At 58.1% G+C, this 21,792-nt stretch overlaps 1 protein-coding gene across 1 annotated transcript in view; it reads left to right on the plus strand.

Moving 5' to 3' along the window:
• HPCAL1 (hippocalcin like 1) overlaps positions 1–18,334 on the plus strand; it is a 106,640-nt gene extending 88,306 nt beyond the window's left edge. The window contains exons 3-5 of the mRNA XM_086700009.1: positions 11,874–12,269; positions 14,680–14,785; positions 17,434–18,334. Of these exons, the coding sequence (XP_086556135.1) occupies positions 11,892–12,269; positions 14,680–14,785; positions 17,434–17,531 (582 nt within the window). The 5' untranslated portion in view covers positions 11,874–11,891 and the 3' untranslated portion in view covers positions 17,532–18,334. The remainder of the gene's footprint in view (positions 1–11,873; positions 12,270–14,679; positions 14,786–17,433) is intronic.
• The last annotated feature ends 3,458 nt before the right edge of the window (positions 18,335–21,792 follow it).

Raw genomic sequence — 21,792 nt, forward strand, 5'->3', positions numbered from 1 at the left:
ACAAGCTGCCCCCACTGGGGCTCTGCCCGGCCGCCATAGGCCTGTCCTTATCTTCTCGTTTTCTCTGAAGAACGGGAGTTGGAATTTCACTGACCCGGACCCGCACCGGTTGAGTCCGGGCCGCTGGGATCCCGGGTTTTCATGCTCGGTGCTGGGCCCGCGGGCGAGAAGTGGCCGTAAGAAGTGCAGGCCGCCCACGAGCCCCGGCCGGCCTTGGCCTCGGCCTCCAGCCCGCTTCTGTTCGATACTGCAATTAAGCCCATTAAGCGCGTCGCCCGTTTCTTTTCTCCTCCAAGCTGTGACGTTACCTCCCGGTATTTGTCGGGTGCTTTCCAGCTTTCGGTCCTTTTATACCCTCCAGGTTCCCATTATCTTCACGGCTACCACAGCAGCGGGTACGGACTGTTCCTCAGGAAACTGAGGCCCAGAGAAGTTATGAGAACAGCGGAGGCCGTAAGGGAGGCAGGGGAGCCCGGCAGGAGCCCAGGCTGGCTATTTTCTGCGCACCTGCTGCCCGGCGTGGCCCTTTTGTGCACGGCCACCTCCCACCGGGCATTCTGGTCCCGTGGCCAGAGGAGCGCGCGGAGACTGGGCCTGGCCCAGGGCGCCCTCTGCCTCCCAAGAGCTGCGCCGCTGACCCGGGTGTGCGGACACTGCCCCCCTAGGATCCGTTTCCCTCCTGGGGGGTGTTGTCCGCCCTGGTGTTCCGACACCTGGCACAGAGGGGAAACGGAAACGTTTGCCGGGGTGAGGGAACCAATCCAGAAATTTCACCGCCCACGCCAGCCCGGCGGTGAGCGGTCTGTCCCCATAAGCCTCAAAACTCACACAGGGATGGTCATACGTGGCAGTTTCGGCTTTCAGAAAAATCACACGGTCTTGTCGTGGATCCTGCCTAGAGTCCTTTTCCTGTTGTTAGCAGATTCTACAAGGGGGAGGATTGTTCTCTTGGGCATTTCCTCCTCCTCTCCCCTCTTCCTTCTTTCCCCAGAGGCTCATTTCTGTCTGTCCCACTAACCTACCTTCCTCCGCTGGGCAAGCAGTTCAAAGGGCTCCTCCCCGGGAGGCTCAAGTGGCAGTGATGTTGGGTCACACTCAGGTGACCCCCGCTGGAGGGCGGCAGTAAGGCCCCTGGGCCACCTACCGAGCTGGGGGCACGTTCACGGGGGAGGGAGGAGATGGGCACCGGGTTGGTGAAGGGGCCCCCGGCCTGACACACCCAAGGCGGGCCCCCTACTCTGCTGTGGCTGTGCCTGTGCCAGCAAATGGAACTTTCCGAGATACCAAGTCTGAATTATGGAATGTCCCTTCTTGGAGCTTGAGGCCTAAGCAAGAGAGCACTTTACCATCCTGTTCCATGATACGTTCCCTTCCCGAGTCCCGGATACTGGCGAAGTCACAAAATATTAGAGCAAGAGGGTCCTAGAAGAAACCCATTCACTCACTCGTCGGCTCATTCACTCGGGCATCGTGCCAGGCCCTTGGAACGACACATAACCATTATTTCAAATCTATTTATTGAGCACCAGTCGTGTGCCAGGCCCTGTTCTGGGCAACAGAACAGGGGGTGGGGGGCCAATGTATTTGAGATGGGTTCCTTGGAGGAGGCACCCCCAAGAAGATGCAAAGACGTGGACGTTGAGGGGGTGCGCCTTGAGACCAGGTGTAGGGAACAGCAAAGGCAAAGGCCTTGGGGCCAGAACATGGTTTGGCATGAGCGAAGTATTCTCTTTCCTCAATAAGCTCACAATCTAATGAAGGAAGGACACAAGGAAATGGTGTTGCACAAGCTGAGGTCATATTAGAAACAGGTTAAAAAATGGGAAGGGGGTGCGGAGGGAAGAGCGATTTTCGGGGCCCAGGACATACATCCCTGAATAAGGAGCGTCTGAGTTGGGCTTTGCTGGTTGAGTAGAAGTTTGCTGGGCAGCCGAGGCCATGAAGCAGTGTTTTCGGAGGCACACGGTATATAGGGAGGGACACACACTGTTCCTCTTCCTGTTGCATTAGGAGCTTCTTCGAGGGACAGAACATTCTCTTGGGGATTTTTCTCTCCTTTCTCCCATTTCTCCTCTCACCCCCACCCCTCCCCGTCTCCTCGGCTAAGTGGAAAGGAAGGTTCAGGACCGGAAGGGGAGTTCTCTGCCTTGGCCAGCTCCCTCCCTCCCTCCTTTTATTTTTTAAAGCTTTAGGAAGTCCTGGGGAGTTAAGCTGCTGGCGATGGGTACAGAAGTCAGGAGGGTTTTGGTTCTCAATCAAGTTCAGTTCTCAGTCAAGGTCACGGGTCTGGAGCCCATCCAGCTGGTAAAACGATGCAGCAGGTTTTCAGGAAGTCCTCCGAAAATGAGCTCCTGGAAGTCAGTGAGCTCAGTCTGGATCTGGGCACACCGCGTTAACTGTCCGCTCCCAAGGGTGCCTGTCACTGACCGCCTCTTCCCCCAGATGTGGCCCAGGGGCTTACTGTTCTCCCAGAAGTGGAGGAGGACCACCCCCTTTCTGCCGCTCCGTCACCTGAAGGACCTAGGCAGGCCGTCATTGCAGCTGGCCTCTAGCAGAGGTCTTGAAACTTGTGGGACTCACTTGTGTCCTCGTGAGTGAGATGTGAATGCCGTGGGCACCCTTTCTTTTGTGGGCACCTAGGAGTGAAACAAACAGACCCTTCCCAGCTGGGTGGCAGTTTGCAATGGGCCTGTAAACTGGGTGCTAACGGGCTTCAAGGGTTCTTGTTTGGTGGCCCCAGATCTACTGTCCCAAGGAGCTACCCAGTGATGGCAGCCACTAGAAATACAGAATCGGCCACATTCATGTGTAATGTTAACGTTCCTGGTAGGCCACGTTAAAAACGTAAAAAGGAACAGATGAGATTCACGTTACCAACATGATTCATTTAACTCACGATATCTCAGACGGTCTCGTTTATCATTCCACATGTAATCGGGATAGAAAAATGACTCTGAGATATTTTACATTATTTTTTGTGTACTAAGTTGTCAGAACCCAGTGTGTATTTGATACTCTTAGGGCACATATACGAATTCAGATGGGCCACATCTTACGTGCTCAATAGGCACATGTGGCTGGTGGTTACTTTGTTGGACGTGTCTCGCTTATAGACAGAGACTGAGACCCCCCCCCCCCGCCCCCCGGGGACGACGTGGAGGTGGCTTGGTGTGGGGGGCGGGGTCGGGAAGGCGGGGTCTCCATTTCGGTCCGAGGATACTGCCTGCCTGCGCCCTCTAGCGTCCGCCCAGCCGCGTTGCAGCCTGGGCCGCCCCAAAGCGCGCCGCTCCCTTGCTTTGGTTCTGACAGTGGTCACAGACCCCTTGGGACAGGACTGGCCCCTCCCCAGAGCAGCTGCGCTAGAAGCCAAGGCCGCATGCGGCTTGCCTCTGACCTGCTTACTTGGAGACAAGAAGGACGGATTCTCGGCATTAGTCCGTTTGTTAATGGGTCACCAGGAGAAAGAACCAGGTCTTATGCTGCATGGGAAACGGCACAAATCGCCTGTTTTCTGCTTGTCCCTCCAGCCCCTGCTTTCCTGCTCTACCCCAGACAGAGGAAGCAGTCATCCCCAAAAGCCCTCTGGTCCCTTGAAGTTCAGATTCGCAGCAGACGCCCTCCCAGCCTCACCTGGAGCGTTGGCCTTTTGTAAGGACTTGGTTCCTCCAGCCTTTCCCCATCTGTCTCTCTCCAAGTGTTTGTAAATCTGCGTGGCCCAGTGAGCTCTGGAGATCTCACTTGATGAAAGCATTTTAAAGCAATGGATGAAATGTGACCCACGCCACCAGCCAGCGTGGAGCTGTGATTAATGGCACATTCGAGCCCTTGGTTCCCAAGAGCCTCACCAGGCGGTTGGTAGAACTCTGCCATTAAAAAGGCTTTAATTTGCTGGCAGGACCTACTTCGGGTTAAATATTTTCCTAGGGTTCCCCAGCTACATGCGTGCTTTTTTTTTTTTTTTAATTTAGCACATTAAAAACAATAGCAGAGTCACCGAGAGCCAGAGAGATGGGCGTAAGCGCTACATTAACCCCCTCCCCGTTCCTTCATTACTGTGAATTAAAATGTCGTCTTTGACATGCTCGAAAGGCCGTTGCCTGTCTGATCCGAGCCCTGCGTGGCCACGAGGCTTTTGAAGCCAAGTGAGAGGTGGCTCTGATCCCAAATTGATCACCCTTCCTGGCACGTCCGTTCTTCGCCCCATCCGTCAGTGGAGAGGAGAGTGAGATTTTCTGGTCTACTGATGAGGGTTAGGTGTTTGTTTGCCTGGCCACCGGGGCCAGGGGAGGGAGGGGACGTTGCTGCTGGGAAATGGGGGTGGTGGCTTTGTCTTTGCAGAAACGCTGGCTTTTTGTCGTCTGTCTTTCCAGCCGCCCAGTCGTCAATAAGGTTGGTGCCTTGGCTTAATTAGTAAGAGAGAGATCACCGTGCATGCAGGGTTCCGCTGTCCCTGGTCCCTGCGAGGCCGGTTGCTTTGGGCCGAGAGCCTCCAGGAGAGAGCTAAAACGAGGCTCTTGGTATTAACCGTTTCGTCCGAGTCTTTGGTAAGCACATGTGAGCCGGTCCAGTGAGGGACTGGCAGTGCACGGGGAGATTTATTTCGTATTCATGGGCTTACTTCATGGCAGAGTGGATGCCAGCCGGGGGCACCGTGGCGGCCTCCATCACCGCCCATGGACCTGGGCAATGAAAGGGCCCGGGGAAGGTCACAGACAAGCACATGCCCCATGGAAGCCTCACTTCTTTGTCTCTAAGACGACAGAGATGACGTTGCCTTCTCCCGGCCTGGCCAAGCATGAACCCCACCTTCCCAGTGCCCTAGTATCTGGTGTGTGCTCCCTAGAGGTGGCCTGAGTTTGTTTGTTTACATTTATTTATTTTTGAGAGAGAGAGAGAGAGAGAGAGAGAGAGAGAGAGAGAGGAGAATGCAAGCAGGGGAAGGGCAGAGAGAAGGAGACAGAGGATCCAAAGCAGGTTCCTCACTGTGAGTGCAGAGCCCGATACGGGGCTTGAACTCACGAACCGTCAGGTCATGACCTGAGCCGAAATCAAGAGTTGGCCGCTTAACTGACTGAGCCACCCAGGTGCCCCGAGGTGGCCTAAGTTTTGATTCCACATGCTGTCTTCCTAGGCAAACTGTCTTGTCCCCTCCATGGAAAAGGAGTGATTCCTCCCTGGAGCATCCCCCCCGCCCCGTCATGTTACATCTTGTGCCCCATCCATAGGTGCCTGTGCTGTAAGCAGCCCAGAGCGCTGAGAACCAGGGTGCACATTCAGAGGGCCGGATGGGCTGGAACAGACCGCACGCACCCCCCCCCCCCCCCCCCCCCCCGCACCCAGCCTGGCACCAGGCCCCGAGAACAGGCTGAGAGCCGGGGCGGCCTGCACTCCTGGGCTTGGGATTTGGGGGAGCAGAGCGCCGGCTGGTGGACACGTGTGGGCAAGCATCCCCGCAATTAAATGGCTCAGGACACGGTGTGGGGTGTGATGAGGCACACAGATCTGTAGACCACACGTTTCCAGATTCCTCCAGGGAATCCCGTACCTACCACCTTCCCGGACTCGATGCCTTTCTTCAGAGAGGGTCACCTCTTGGGAGGAGAGCCTTCCCTACCTCAGCTCCAGGCACAGGAATCTTCGGCCTGGACCTCTAGACCCAGGGGTCTTAGACTATCAGAGCAGGAAGGAGCCCTAGTCCTGGAAGGAGGCCCCCCTCACACCACACTGTCGTGATACTCAGGAAGCACATGGAGAAGGAGGGGCTGGGAGTCCGGATTCTCAGTCTTGTGCGTCACCCGAAGGTGACACACTGGAGAAGGGTCTGGCCAAGCATGAAGTTGCTCCCCAGGCACATCACCGTGCCCTCTGCCTGTGACCTTCTAGCTTTGGGTTGACCGGCCTCGTCCCTCTCCCGGATCTGGTACCTTCCTTTCCATAAACACCTGTTACCTCGGGCAGAGGAGGTGCGAGGAATTTGGCATTTCTGTGGGGTCTGTGAGTGTATACGTCACACACGCGTTCTGAGGCAAACTGATAGCATTGTTCGGAGGGGCGATTTGGTGTTCAGGGAGGTGAGTGCGTCCTAAAGGGACCGATCCTGAGCCCTCAGAGCCTAGCACTTCACAGAAGCCTGCTTGTTTCCCTGGAGAAAAGGGCAGGGTTGCTAATCAGGGCAAAGGATGTGCCGTTAATGACCCAAGGTGGCTGTTTGTGACCGTGTTGCCCTGCCCTGGACCCGCCTCCCCCGGGCTGCCCGCAGCAAGATGTGGGGCCTGAGCCGAGTGCTGCCTCGGCCTCCCGGGCTTCTAGGGCTGGTTCCCCGCTGGTAAAGTGGGACTGATCTACGCGAAGGGTCTGACAGTAAGCCAATTGTCCCACAGTCCATGGACCTTCTGGTTGTCCCTGCTGCTGGTGCTCAGGAGTGAGGTTGGGGGAACCGCACGGTGCCCGGCACAGGGTTCTGCCCCACTGTTGTTGCTCAGGTCAGTGCCCAGGGACAGCTGTCTTAGTGTCCCAGGGCTTTCGTAACAAAGTAACAAGGACCGGGCAGCTTCAAGAGCAGGAATTGATTTTCTCACGGCCCCAGAGGCCAGAAGTCTGAGATCAAGGTGTCAGCAGGTTCGGTTCCTTCCGAGGCCTCTCCTTGGCTTGGAGACGGCTGTCTTGCTGTGACCCAAGCCCCTCTTGTAAGGACACCGGGCAGATTGGATTAGGACGCACCCCAGTGACCTCATTTTACCTTAATTATCTCTTAAAGGCCCGGTCTCGGAATACAGTCACATTCCCGGGTGAATTCGGGTCACACGGGTCTAGAGCAGCGGCTGTCCCGTCCTGCTCGCGCTGGTCCTCCCTGGCCACACACCGCATTACGCCGTCCCCTGTGAGGACGTCAGGGGCGGGGGAAGCGAGGGAAGCAGGTGCAGACGAAGCCACCCGAGGTGCCGCTCGCTGTGCGCGTGGGGGGGAGGCCCGTGTTCTCCACCCTCCGGATGCTGGCCGGGAGACCTCCCCAGTTCATGAGGAGCATGGAAAAGAAGGTTTAACAGCAGCTGAACTGATGAGGGAAATGGAAGATGAGCCCTTTTTCAAGCACAGGTAACACCGGGCCGGAAGTGTGTGAAGTCTTGGCCGGGGGGGGGGGGGGGGGGGGGGTAGGTCACGGCTGGGAGCCCTGGGTTGGGTGCTGCTCCGAGGCCCATCACCCACCTCCTTGCTCTGCAGACACAGAGAGGTGGGGCTGCCTTGGAGAAGCCACCCAGTGAGTCACCCCACCCTGGGAGTCGCAGGCGACCTGCCGGGCCACCGGCCTAAAAGTTCTGCAGTCCAGAGTTTGCCGTTCAGAAGTCCTGAGTGACAGGATATGGAGGAGGCCGGGAGGGCGGCTCAGTCGGTTAAGCGTCTGACTTCGGCTCAGGTCACGATCTCGCGGTCTGTGAGTTCGAGCCCCGCGTCGGGCTCTGTGCTGACAGCTCGGAGCCCGGAGCCTGCCTCGGATTCTGGGTCTCCCTCTCTCTCTCTGACCCTCCCCCCTTCATGCCCTGTCTCTCTCTGTCTCAAAAATAAATAAACGTTAAAAAAATTTTTTTTAATTAAAAAAACAAACAGAACGGACAGAGGCAGGCGTGCGGTGAGCAGGCTACTAAAGGGATCCTGACGGGAGCAGGGAGAATTCGCTGGGGACAGCACAGACGGCGTCCACGGCTCTGAGCTCCGAGGGCCCTGCCTGCTGCCCGGTTTGCCCGCTCGGTGGCTGGTGTAGCTTCATCAGAGTCACCCTCGGGGGCCCCCACGCGGCACCAGGGGCCTCCCGGACTCGAGTTCCCCCCGTGTGTGTGCGCGTGCGTGTGCGAGAACACGGCACCCAGGAGGCCGGCGTGGGCAAGAGGCGCCTCAGTGAGGGGACCAGCCTCAGGGGACGGGTGTCGGGGTCACACCCGGGGCTGCCTGGATCTGGGCCCCGCCGTGGAGTGCCAGGCGAGCCCGTGGATGGACAGATGGACGGGCAGAGAAGGATGGGCGCCTGGCCCGAGGCCCAGGCGGCTTCTCCTGTGCCCTCAGCTCCCATCTTGGGTCTGGTGGGCAAGGGGCTTCATCTTTGGGGCTGAGGGGCAGCTGACCCAGCAGAGCCATGCACATGCGCCCCCCGCCCGGTGTCTGTCAGCTTGGCCTGCTTAACAAGGTCCCAGAGACCAGGCAGCTTAAACAGCAGGAACGTATTCCCTCACAGCCCTGGAGGCTGGGAGTCAAGGTGTGGGCAGGGGCCTCTGAAGGCTGTAGGGAAGCATCTGTTCTGGCTTCTGGAAACCTCCGGTGTTCCTGGGCTTGTGGATGGCTCTGTCTTCTCCACATGGCTTCCTTCTGTACTGTCTGTATCCAACTGTCACCTTTTTCTAAGGACACCCCAATAACCTCATCCTAACTTCCTACGTCCCCGTTTCCAAATAATGTTATATTCACAGGGCTTAAAACCTCAACATCTTTTTTGGTTTGTTTGTTTGTTTTGTTGGGGGAGTCAACCATAACGTGAGGGTGCCTGAGGAGACAGACCTGCCACGCTGAGCCGTCCCGGGCATCCTGCGCTCACAGTTCTGGGGCACGGGGCCCTGCCCGCCCGGCAGGGCTCTCTGGGCACAGTGCCATTCTGGTGTGCCGTCATCAGGCCCTCCAGGGTGACACCTGGAAGGACCCGGGAGCTCGTCTGGCTGGGGCCCCAAGAGCGGTCGTAAAAAATGCAGAATCCAGGGGCGCCTGGGTGGCTCAGTCGGTGAAGCGTCCGACTTCAGCTCAGGTCACGATCTCGCCGTCCGTGAGTTCGAGCCCCGCGTCGGGCTCTGAGCTGATGGCTCAGAGCCTGGAGCCTGCTTCCGATTCTGTGTCTCCCTCTCTCTCTGCCCCTCCCCTGCTCATGCTCTGTCTCTCTCTGTCTCAAAAATAAATAAATGTTAAAAAAAAAAAATGCAGAATCCAGAGGGAGCCCACATCTCCAAAGCTGGCTTAGAGCTTTTTCCAACAGGACAGAGATGTTAACGGATGTCTTGACTGTCTGTTTTCTTCTGTCAGACATTTTGGTGTCTGATGTTTCGATTTTCACTTTTTTGTTTTTTTTTTTAACGTAGAAACCACAATGGTCGTGGAAAACATCTGAATGTCCAAAAGGACCGGAAGTCAGCTATATGTTAACACCCGAACTTTTGGGGGGCCTCCTAGAGCGTGCTAGGAGGCCCACGCCACCCCAATCCCTGGGGTGGGTCAGAGAGCCGGCCAGTGGAGGCACGGGAGATCCCCCATCTGGACCCTGTGGCCTCGTTCTAGAACGCACTGCAATTGGCGAGGTGACCTCATGGTGGACTGGGGTGGGGCAGAAGCAGATCCCCCTGCATTGGTCCTGCCCTTGACATTGCCTCTCCTAACCAGGAAGCTGACAGCCAACTTACTCAGGCACTTGCCGGTGTCCACTTTTTAGGGCCAACCTATAGGTAAGGAAACAGAAAGACACTGTAAACCCTGACTCTGTCAAAATACCAGTGCCCACGACAGAAGCTGTTAAAGAAGGAAGGAGCCGTGGGACTGATAGCTTGATCTTATGGAGAGAGAACCAAGAGTCAAGGTGCTTGACCAAGAGATAGAGGTTTGGTTATTTTTATTTTTGTATATTTAGCTTTCGGATAGAAAACACATGCACAGAGTTTGGCATTTAAAAATTTCTGCAAAAGGATTTACGGTAAAAACTCCCCATCTGGGGGCGCCTGGGTGGCGCAGTCGGTTAAGCGTCCGACCTCAGCCAGGTCACGATCTCACGGTCTGTGAGTTCGAGCCCCGCGTCCGGCTCTGGGCTGATGGCTCGGAGCCTGGAGCCTGTTTCCGATTCTGTGTCTCCCTCTCTCTCTGCCCCTCCCCCGTTCATGCTCTGTCTCTCTCTGTCCCAAAATAAATAAAAAACGTTGGAAAAAAAAAAGGGGGGGGCGCCTGGGTGGCACAGTCGGTTAAGTGTCCGACTTCTGCCAAGTCATGATCTCGCGGTCCGTGAGTTCGAGCCCGGCGTCAGGCTCTGGGCTGATGGCTCGGAGCCTGGAGCCTGTTTCCGATTCTGTGTCTCCCTCTCTCTCTGCCCCTCCCCGGTTCATGCTCTGTCTCTCTCTGTCCCAAAAATAAATAAACGTTGAAAAAAAAAAATTAAAAAAAAAAAAAAACAAAACCTCCCCGTCCGACTCTTGGCCGTCAGCCGTCTCTCTTTGGCCAGTGTTATGTCCTAAATAGGTCCTTCCAGATGCAGAAACATGCTCACAAATAGTGTTTTCTTTTTTCACAAATGGTAGCAAACTACGTAGCTGCTCTGAACTTTCTCCTTTCACTTAAAAATGCATCTTGAGGGGCGCCTGGGCAGCTCAGTCAGTTAAGCGTCCGACTTCGGCTCAGGTCGCGATCTCATGGTTTGTGAATTGGAGCCCACGTCGGGCTCTGTGCTGACAGCTCGGAGCCTGGAGCCTGCTTTGGATTCTGCGTCTCCCTCTCTCTCTGCCCCTTGCCCCGCTCACTCCCTGTCTCTCTCTGTTTCAAAAATAAATAAATATTAAAAAAAAATTTTTTTTAACGCATCTTGATCGCTGCTTCTCAGTACGTGATGACGGAGCCCCGGGTTAGTATTACAGACAGCGGCTCAGGAAGCAACAGCGTGCACAGGCTGTTCGCACAGGTCGAAGTATCTTTAGCGACATTCCTCAAAATGGGATCGCTGGGCGTTTGCAATTTTGAAAGACATTGCCAAACCGCCCTCCATAGGAGTTAGGAAGGGAACTTAAAGTGTATAATTTAGAGTTATAAAGATAACAAGTAAAAACAGGGATATGTGTCATAAAACCAATAAAGCCCAGGAGGGGACGAAGGAGGAAATGCCGGGGAGACGAGATGAACCACATCTGTTACCCTTCCTGATGGGGATTCGGTGCATACTGTTCAGAGCTTACAAACACACACGCCATTCAGAGTGGTCCCCTCTGGGACTGGGGCAGGAGACATCTTCCTCTCACTGTGTTTTCCTATGTGCTCGAAAAATGATGAAGCCATGTTCATGTGTTACTGCCAGAGGCAGCAAATAAAATGAGGCCGTGAGGTGACAGCTGTGTCCGTGTCTAATAGTGACACCACCCCAGGACCAGTCTTCTGTGCAGGCTGGGTGGGAAACCGCTGTGGGGAGCAGGTTCTGTGCTCCCACGGGTGCCTGGTCGCTTACGGGTGACATTTGAGAATCGAGGACTGTCCCGGGCCCCTTCTGGTTCCACCCCGCCCCCCGCCCCCTGTCCCCGGGAGTTTCTCAGAGGGAAAACAGAGAGGGGACTCCTGAAAAGTTTCTGGACACCTGTTCTGAGGGGAAAGCCGGAAGGTGGTGCCTGAGAGAGGAAAGAAAGAACTATTCAGACCCCAGGGTCCGGGGGTGCGCTCCACGTGGCAGGACCTTCGTCAGGAGGGTGAGGACCAGATCCTCAACTCTTGTACAGACCCAGTGGACACCTGATAGGCACCTTATTCCGCTGATTTTAAGTTTTAAGTTGCGTTCCCCCCCTACACACACACACACACACACACACACACACACACACACACAGAGTCATTTCCACATTCCGGAAGTCAGAATGTGTCTTTCGCTGCAAGCATGGGGCAGCTCGGCTTTGCCAGGGGTGCGGGACTCATGGTCCACCTTCCTGCAGGGTGTCCTAGACGGCCAAGACCTCCCACGCACCGCGGTGGCCTCTCCAGCCCTCCGTGCGCGACAGGCAGGGGGAGTTTCTCCGCCGCCCCAGGTGGCTGCAGGCGGCGGGTGGGGGGGGGGGGGGAACGGGCCCCGGGTGCCCCCGGCTGATGGCCCTGTCTTGCAGGTATAGCCACCGGCCACCATGGGCAAGCAGAACAGCAAGCTGCGGCCCGAGGTGCTGCAGGACCTGCGTGAGAACACAGAGTTCACCGACCACGAGCTGCAGGAGTGGTACAAGGGCTTCCTCAAGGACTGCCCCACCGGCCACCTGACCGTGGACGAGTTCAAGAAGATCTACGCCAACTTCTTCCCCTACGGCGACGCCTCCAAGTTCGCCGAGCACGTCTTCCGCACCTTCGACACCAACGGGGACGGCACCATCGACTTCCGGGAGTTCATCATCGCGCTGAGCGTCACCTCGCGGGGCAAGCTGGAGCAGAAGCTCAAGTGGGCCTTCAGCATGTACGACCTGGACGGCAACGGCTACATCAGCCGCAGCGAGATGCTGGAGATCGTGCAGGTACGGCTCCGTGCCACGCCGGGCCCGCCCCCCTCCCCGGACGCGTGTGGCCGTCGCCGCGGCGTTGGGTCGTTCTCTGCCGGGGCGCCCCCTCCCCCACCCCGCACCGTGCGCTTTTGAAGGTGCCCGGCTGTCACCTAACCGGGCGGGGCCTTGCAATAGCAATGATAAGAGCCCGGGTTTCTCGATCACTTGCTTGTATGCGTCAGGCCCGGGGCCTAAGGGCTCTGATCTGTTTCTTCACGACCCTGTGCGTCAGCGCCCTTCTCTGCATTTCACAAAATCTGAGCCTCGGAGAGGTGATGCCCTAAGAAAGAACAGAGCTGAAAATTAACAATTGAGGGGTCCCTTGATACTTGCGGAAGGCGCCTGCTAGGAGACCTTTTCGAATCCCCGTGTTCGAGAATGCAACCGGCAGCTTGTAATGTCCCCGGGAACGCGCAGTTGTAAAGCGGAACGGAAGCGTTAGTGGCCCCGGAATAAGTCAGACGCAGGAGGAACACCTCTTCATGAGACCTCGCCTCCCCTTCGCGCCTGTCAGGAGCTCTGGCAGGTGAGGCTGTTTTCCGGAAAGAAACCAAGTTCTGTTCACTCCGCCAGAGGGACCCCGGAGCTGCTCCTTCCTGGTGCCCCCCTGTGCCCCCTCTCCTGGAGCCTGGGGGAGCCGGTTCTAGAATTCCTCAGAAGAGGCGTTCTCTACGTGGAAGGAAGCAGCTTCTTGGCTCAGGAACGAAGTCTTGAGCAAAGAGCATCAAACCGGCCACGAGTGGCCCGACCAACCCATGTCTCAAATAGGTGGTCTTCACAAAGAATAAATCGACACAGGTTTGGGGAACTCTGTGGTCCATTCGTCGCTTCTGGTCCGTAGCTATAAGGGGTGGGAGAAGTAAGAAATCTGCCTCCCTGGAATGTCTTCATCCCGCCCTACCCGTCAGCCCTTTGGCAACCAGGCATGCCCTTCCCCTGTCCCCTCGCATAGCTCCTCAGCTTGCCAGGTGGGATACACATCCCCACACCTTTCGCAGAACGGACTGGTGTTTTGAATTTAAGAAAAAAAAATTTATTTTCACGTTTATTTATTTTTGAGAGAGAGAAAGAGGGAGACAGAGTGTAAGCAGGGGAGGGGCAGAGAGCGAGGGAGACGCAGAATCCGAAGCAGGCTCCGGGCTCTGAGCTGTCAGCACAGGGCCCGACGAGGGGCTGGAACCCACGAACTGCGAGATCCTGACCTGAGCCGACGTCGGATGCTTAACCGGCTGAGCCTCCCAGGCGCCCCAGAATGGACTGCTGTTTTAAGTCCTTCAGAAGCCTACCTACCAAGTCCTTGGAGGCGCTTGGTGCTGCCTTTGGCTCTGCACTTGGGCAGGAGGGGTGGCCCGGGCCCAGGAGGGTGTCCTGTCTCAGGAAGATGCACACCCGCGTGGCACAGCTCACCTGGGCCGTGAGGCTGGTGGGAGACGGGACCAGGCCAGGCCTGCCCCTGCCCTGAAAACAGAGAGGGGGCAAGGAGCAGGGGAACATAATACATATGGGAAAACTCACTCAGGACCACTCTTTTTTGGGTTTTGTTTTTGTGTTTTTAGTGCCCTGCTTTTAAGTTATAATAAGTCTCAGACTTTTGCTGTTCTTGGTCTGTTGTTTCAGGAATGGGGGTATCAGTCAGGCCACTTGCACGGAAGCCCCTTCCTCCTTGCATGTTACTCTGATGGTCGCTGGCCTCCTCGTGGCCCCTCCACACGCACGCCTGTGCCCACCACGGCACGGGGACGCGTGTCCAGGCTGGGCCCCCGGGACAGAGACACACAGGGATGGCCCGTGGTGGTGGTGAGCCCGTGGATGGCAGTGCTCTAAAGAGAAGGTCTTCTATCCTTCTGGAAAGACCCGTGCCACCTCGCTGCTGCCCCTTTCTGGGGCTGGTTTTCTCCCTATGGGTTTCAGGGACTAAATCTTTCCTGTTCTAGACTGACGTATGACACACACTAAGATGCTCACAGCTTTCTGTGCGGCATGTGGATCGTGTACATATATGTCTGCGTGCCCACCACCCTTGGTGAGTTACGGACATTCCCAGCCCCCCAGAAGGCTCCCTCAAGGGCCTCCCCGGGCACTGTCCCACCTCCCACCCTAGACAGCCCCCCAGTCTCAGCCCCCTGTCACTGTGGAGTTGTTTTGCCTGCCCTTGAACTTCACACAAATGGGTCTGGCTTCCTTTGCTCAGCATGCCGTCTGCGATAGTCACCGTGGAACATTCTAGAAACGTTCCTCTGGAAAGCTGAGGAAGGGTCCCGAAGGCTGCTACATCCCGACCTCTTCGCGCCTTGCCGTGAGCTGCGTGGAAGCTCACGCCGGCCCCATGTGCCCGGAAACATTCCAGAATCTCCGAGCACATCTTCCGCGTGTCTCTTTGTAGGCTATATACAAGATGGTGTCCTCTGTGATGAAAATGCCCGAGGACGAGTCCACCCCGGAGAAACGAACGGACAAGATCTTCCGGCAGATGGACACCAACAATGACGGTAAGGAATGGGTGTGCGTGTGTGCGTGCGCGTGTGTCTGTGCAGGGCGGCTGAGGGCAAAGCTGTGGTTGGCCCCTTCTGCGGCTTCCCGGGCCTCTCCCAGCCCACCCCTGGCCTCGTGCAGCTGTACTGAGGGAAGAGGCAGCATTCAGAGTCAGAGAGACCCGGTCCTGCATCCTGGCTCTGTCCTCAAGGCATGTCCTGTCCCCCGCCCCTGAGCCATAGTGCCCTCACTTCTAAAATGAGGGAGACCGTCAGCCCCATCGGCGTGTCCCAGGGAGGGGGAGGCACCCGGGGGGCAGGTGCATCAAGGGGCCCGGATGGTGGGAAACCTTTGCTTTGCTGTCGTCCTGCACTGCCAGGCTCCCCGGTGCCCCGTGGCCCGCAACAGCCGTGGCAGGGTCCCTGGGGCCATACTGCAGCAGGACTGGTGGGGACAGATGGGCAGTGGTGGTGGCCGTACGGGGAGGACATGCTCCATGTGTCGTCCTCTGCCTCAGCACTGAGGTTCGGTAGGATCCACGCAGGGGGAGGCAGCCCTGCAAGGGCGGGTCCGTGCCTCTTGCCGGCCCTGTCATCCTGGAGGTTAAAAATCAGTGAATGCGTGAAGAAGTGCCCGGTAAACTCTCAAGCGCTTTTGTCACATGAGTCAGAGGACTGAGCCAGCCCAGGCATGACGTTTACGGTGTGACCGCAGGCGGCAGAGAGCACCCTGGACACATCGGACAGCAAGGGAAGTTTCCCAAACGCGTCCACATGTCAAACAAGACCGCCCTGTGTCTGGCATTGCCCTTGTGCTCACTTAAAACCCGTCTTTCACCCTCCAGGGTAGCAAGGCACAGGCTCCAGATGCCCACAGACCTGCACGGAGTCTTGGGCTTGCCGAGCCTTGGTTTTCTCCTTTGGGAAATGGGGTTGATAAATTCAGGCTCAGGCGGTGGTGAGGATTCAATGGGACGATGCCCAGGAAGCTCTTAGTGTCGCCCTTGGGCCCCCCTCCCCTACCGGGACCCACGCACCCGTTCTGGGCCCAGCTGGGCCCGCACCGTGCGCCTTCCCTGCTTGTTGGTGAACCTGAGTCCGTGCACCGTGGGGCCGGCACCTCTGTGAGCCCCTGTCCGTCTGTCCCTGGGGCCTGGGGAGGGAAGGAAGAGTGGGTGTTGGAGGGATCAGGGCGAAAGCAGGGGTGCCCAGCCCTTGAGCTGGGGGGCCCTGCACTCTGTCTTATTTTCCGGCCACCCCGGGGGTCAGTGGTGCCCACGGGTTTTCTCCAGCACCACCCTGTCTTGTCCACACCCCCCGCCCAGCCATACGTGTGAACTGAGACTGGCCGCGTGCCAGGAGCGCCCTGACCACTGCCAGACAGACCCAGAGCCGCAGATCATGCTCAGGAACCCCCAGAGCGCCCGAGGGCTCCCCTCAGCCCCTCACCCGCCCTGCTGTCTGCCAGGAGGAAGGGGCTGTGCTTTTAGAAGCTTCCCCGCCCCCCCACCCCCACCCCTACCCCGGAGCCATCAGATGGTGGGGGAGTGGCCGGTAAAAGTCCCCACCAGCCATCAGGAGAGTAAGAAAACACAGTCGTCCTCCGTGTAAGCAGAGGGTCCTGGACGGTTTCTCCTTCTCTGAAGGGGGTGCTTCCCAGCCCAGCCTGGAGCCTAGAGGCTGGTTAGTCTCCCCAAGGGGCCTGTCTGCCTGCCCCCTACTGGGGACCCGCAAGAGGGGGTGTTCCTCTCCGGCAGGGGGCTGGCAGGTGGTCTCGGCCTGGGAGGCTGGATCCTCACCTCCGGACCCCTCACTTGGCTTCCTGGAAGCCGCTCACGGAGCGTGTCCTCTGGGTCAGGTCGGGGCTGGAGATCCCTGCCCGTGGTGGCATGGCACGGGCCACGAGCTCCTTACTCCCTTTACTGATGTCCTGCGGGGTACATATCACGGCCTCACAGCCGCAGACTGCCCAAGCATCAGCCGGCAGAGCACAGCTAGCTTCACCCCGACGTCCTTGCCCATGTGCGTCCTGGGAGAGGGGGGCAGTGACCGTGTGGGTCAGTCTCTCCGGAACTCACTGAGGTTGTCAAACCCACGTTCCTATCTCTTCGTCCCAACAGTGGCAGGTTCGGCGGTGCGGGAGGGACAGAGGGGGGGGGAGGGCCGGCTGGACGCTTGGCAAGGCGTCCCAAAGGGTGACAGTACAGCCGGTCTGCCAGCCAAGCGGAGGCCGGGCAGTGCCCGGGAGCCCCCGGCTGCCCTCCACCCACCCACCCACCCAGCCGTGCGCCCCTCAGCTCTGAAGTACTTATGGGTGGGAGGTGGAGACCGTGTTCTTTCTGCACAGCTCACGGCTTGCTTACGTAAAGCCTGGGGTGACTGCTAGAAGGATTTAAATTGCCCCACAAGCCACAGCTCCCGTCTTACTGGATATGCCCCTTAAGCTGCCCTGTGCTTTGCAGCGAGCGGTGACAGCAAAACGGGAGTTTCCAGGAGCGCCTGCGAAGGGAGCGGAGCCTCCCTTGGGCCCCGCTTCGAGAAGGTGCGAAACTTAGACCAGAGGGGGCGTCCCGGACCCGGGAGCCGTCTCCGTGACCTCTGGAAGCGCGAGGGGCACCGGGCACTGGCTCACCCCCTCCCCGTATCTCCTCTCTGCCGTCCCACAGGCAAACTGTCCCTGGAAGAGTTCATTAAAGGTGCCAAGAGCGACCCCTCCATCGTCCGCTTGTTACAGTGTGACCCCAGCAGCGCCAGTCAGTTCTGAGGGACCCGGCGTCCGGAAGGTTGCAGAGAAACACAGGCTCTGCCTCGCCGTTTCAGCTTTGCTTGCAAAAGTGGATGCCTCTCCTCCACCACTCCTGCTCTCCCGGCCGGGGCCCCGGGCGACACGCGGCACCTGCCCGGCCTGGCGGCTGCGCCTCCCCCCTCCCCCCGGCCTCCTCCTGCCCCGGCCCGGCCCCCAGGGCGCCGCCCGGGCAGGTGTTTACACGCGGGGCTCATAGTTCTCGATTCCGGGGTGCCTCCCCGCCCCGGGGAGCCCAGGGCACGTGGCTGAGGACACTGATGGGACTTCCCAAGATGGAGACAAGGCGGGCTCATCCATCTCGCGATCGCGGGTGACCGTGGGAAAGCCGGGGACAAGAACGGAGGGAGAGGAGACGGGCAAGCCCTCCCCCGTGCATGGCTCCACCTCGCTCGTCCGTGGCCTCCGATCAGAGCTGCTCGCACGTATGCATACTATGGCCTCCTTTCTTTTGATATATAAATTATGCCCATGGTGAGGTGCAATGTCCCGTGTAGGTCCCGTATTTCATGCCTCCGTTGCCTGTGAAGCGTGGTTCCCTCGTGGCCTGTGATCTCCCCTCCCGCCCCCCGCCCCCGGCCCCGAACCTGGTTATCTTGTGGTATTTATGCGCTCTCCATCCGCCCGTGTCAAAGGAAATGCATGCGTGCCCCGTGCTGTGGAGACCCTCCCGTCCACGTAGTGAACACAGGCGTCTGTGCAAGGGCTGTCCTCCCGTTGATTGGTCTGGCATTTCCTGTATTAAAATGATCAAATAAACGGAATCCTTGGAGTTGTCTGTTGGCCCCCGAGAGCCCCCCTTGGCTGCCCGCGGCGCTCCGCACTCGGCTCCAGGTAGATTCAGCGGGTGCAGCTGCCGTTGGTAAACTGGGCCCCGCTGGTGTCCCCGCAGCTGCCACTGTGTCTGTAAATCCTGTGCAGCCTGTTCAATATCTGCCCAATGCGAAGAAATGTCCGTGGAAATACAAGAGGACTGGTCCCGGCGGGGTTGACCGCCTTCCCCTCCCCGCCCCTCCCCCCGGCGTCTCCCACCCCCATTTCATCAACACAGGCCCGGCGAGGGCAGAGAGGGGACCAGGGGCATCGGCACAGGCCGTGAGGGAGACCTGCCTTCTCAGCCTATGACCAGAGGGACACATGCGGTCCCAGCAGGAGAAAACCGAGCCGAAGGTGATTCCACCCGACTCACAGGTCGAGAAGTCCAAAGGCTGTATAGGCTTGTCTAATTTCAGCAGCCTGGGCCCCCCACGTTCCCTCCACCTTCCCCACCACCCCGCCTCCCAGTCTCACACTCGCGTTTGTCCTCGCACTTGTCTCTTTGGGGTCCCCACGGTACGGCTCACACGGCATCCCACAGGCAGGAAGAGAAGCAGGCCTGTCTTCTCTTCTTCCTGGAGAGGGAGGAGAACTTTCCAGAATCCTCCCCGCCACCCCTCCCCTTCTCACCAGCTTCGCCTCTCATTGGCTGAAACCCAGGTCCGTGCCTTGGCAGGGGGCATGAAGTGACCGTGACCGGCCAGGCAGGATACACCCTTGGCTCTCAGAGGAGGGCCCACCGTGTCCTTCAGGAACAGGACCGGAGTTCTGTTTCCAAGATGGGCACCCACAGTGTCCGTCACACCTGCCCGTGGGCTGCGGGGCCTCTCCGAGCCTCAGCGTCTCCCCCTGTGGAAGGGGCGAAATGGAGAAGGGGATATTAGCTCGGAGCCTGCCTCACAGGCTGTCGGGGACCGGGGCTGTTTTGTTGGCTTTAGTCATCTTTTTTTTTTTTTTTTTTAAATTTTTTTTTCAACGTTTTTATTTATTTTTGGGACAGAGAGAGACAGAGCATGAACGGGGGAGGGGCAGAGAGAGAGGGAGACACAGAATCAGAAACAGGCTCCAGGCTCCGAGCCATCAGCCCAGAGCCTGACGCGGGGCTCGAACTCCCGGACCGCGAGATCGTGACCTGGCTGAGGTCGGATGCTTAACCAACTGCGCCACCCAGGCGCCCCGGCTTTAGTCATCTTTTAAGATACGTGCCTCCGTGTAGAAACCATGAGCTGCCTGTAAGGTGCCTTCTGGGCCGGTGGCATTACCAGATCCCAGTTCGTGGTGAATCTCCCTATGTGCCCGCAGCTCTGGACCTTGGTGGGTGGCACTCTCCAGGAGTGGGGGTGGAGGGAGGGAGGCCAGCTGACTTGGGATGGGTCCAGCTTGTTGCCCAAGGGCAAGGTGGTGCCTTGATGACTCTGCCGGGCCCAGAGGAATCTCCCCTCCCAGTGAGGGGCTTGGATTTTACAAGAAAGGTTAAGTCGGTAACTGCTTGTTGGGGAGAGTTTCCGCGCTAGGGTGACATAATGGGAAGGATTGCCGTAGCGGGATCGTCCAGAGAAGTAGAACCCACAGGAGAGCTGAGCGCGCACACGCACGCGCACGTGCACACGCACGGATTTGTGATAAGGAGTTGGCTCACAGAAGAGCCCCGGGAGGTGTTAAGCGGGAGCCCCACCCCGGAGAGCTGATGGGCCTGACGGCCAGAGGTCAACATCCCAGCTCAAGACTTTCAGAGCGAAATTTCCCTCACGGAGTCTTTTGCGTCAGTCAGCCCTTCAACGAACTGGGCGAGGCCCACCCACATTGGGAAGGGCCATCTGCTTTGTTCGGTCTCCTACCTGAAATGTTTGTCTCATCCAGAAAGGCCCACGTAGACACGGCCAGAATAGCGTTTAAGCAAATATCTGGGTACCCATGACCCGGTCCCACTGGCACAGAAAATTAACCATCCCAAGGGCTTCTGTCCAAATGTGGACGATGTGGTTCTGGGGGTCCTAGTGGACCCTGCTCCAGCAGGAGCTCGCAGAAGTCAGTGGGGCAGTTCTGTGGGCAAGGGGAGTCGCCCCAGAGATGGTATCCAGATGCCAGGGAGCTCAGCTCATCGGAGGGGGAGAGAACCCAGAACTGAATTCAAAGCTGTCTGGTCCGAGCCACCTCCCCAGCAGGAATCCTCTGGCTTGGAGCAAGCTCTTCCAGAGCTGCTTGCTAGAAGGTTCCTCCTCCTGCCCCTCCCTACATTGCAAATTATAGGCCTGGGCCTGCCCCCTTCTTCCCTGCACCCCACCCTCCTACAAGGGTCTCGTCCTGCCTTCTCCTTGCCCCGGGGGAGCCCAGACCCTCTGCCCTCCTGCATGGGCACCTCACGTTGGTTAAAGCTCCTCCGGAGTTTCTTCTGTATCCCTTAGACTCTAGACTGCAGAGCTGATAACGTTATGTGTCTAAAGCAGGCCTTCGAGAAAATGGCCCCGGGCTAGTCTGCGTTTTCCATGACTCTGTGGGACCCCTGTGGTCCCGCCCGGAAAACACAGGATCCCAATGTGCCCCAGAGGCTGCGTGAAGGGTGTGGCTCAGCCCTCCATCCTTCATGTGGACCGAGCACCCCTGGCCCAGGGTGATATCTCCGTGGAACTTCTCCAGTTGTTCTGACACCCCGGCTCAGTGTCCTGTGCTCACGGATTAAATACAGCAACAGGAACAACTCCTGATACAGGAAAATGTTTAGAATCTAAGGAAGGAAGCCCTGGGGTGTGGAGGGGATGGTGGGGCGGGGTGGGGGGAGCCGTGTCCGAGGCTGCTCATCTGGGCAGGTCGTGATCAACCCCCATGAGGGTGGTACTATCACCCCCTCACTCCGAACCCTGGGTTTTTATGAAGGCAGCCTCAGACTTTAGCTCTTTGGGTAGGCTGGCCTCCTCTGTAGGAACCGGCATAAGTCGCCAAACCATGAGCCCCGTTTGCCGAGGACTTCCTAGGACAGAGACTGCTCAGTGTATTGATTTCAACCTCCCATCCACATGCAACGTAGCGTTACCGTCCACATGGTAGAAACGGGCCACCTGGGGTTTAGAGAAGTGACCTGGTCCAGAAAGGGGGTGGTGGATTCGGGACCGGAACCCAGGTGAAGCTCCCGAGGGCCCAAGTTGTGTGTATCTCCTCCCAGTTAGAGAATGGCCGTCAGGTAGCTGACTGGTCCATGCTTCCTTGTCAGCCCTCTGCAGCCACCTTCAGGGCCCCAAGCATCTGGGGAAAAGTCCCTGGGTCCCTAAGGGGGCCAAATTTGTGGCCGATCCCCGCCACGGCCTGTGTCCTCCCAGCGGGCCTGTTCTCAGGGCCTGGCCCTGTACTGGGCACCGCCGGGGGCCATCAGCTTCGTTCCCAACACTTGGCGGGCCCGCGCTGGACAGCC

The sequence above is a fragment of the Puma concolor genome, chromosome A3, assembly GCF_028749965.1.
Source record: "Puma concolor isolate L17-30 chromosome A3, mPumCon1.1.hap2, whole genome shotgun sequence".
In the NCBI taxonomy this organism is placed as follows: Eukaryota; Metazoa; Chordata; class Mammalia; order Carnivora; family Felidae; genus Puma; species Puma concolor.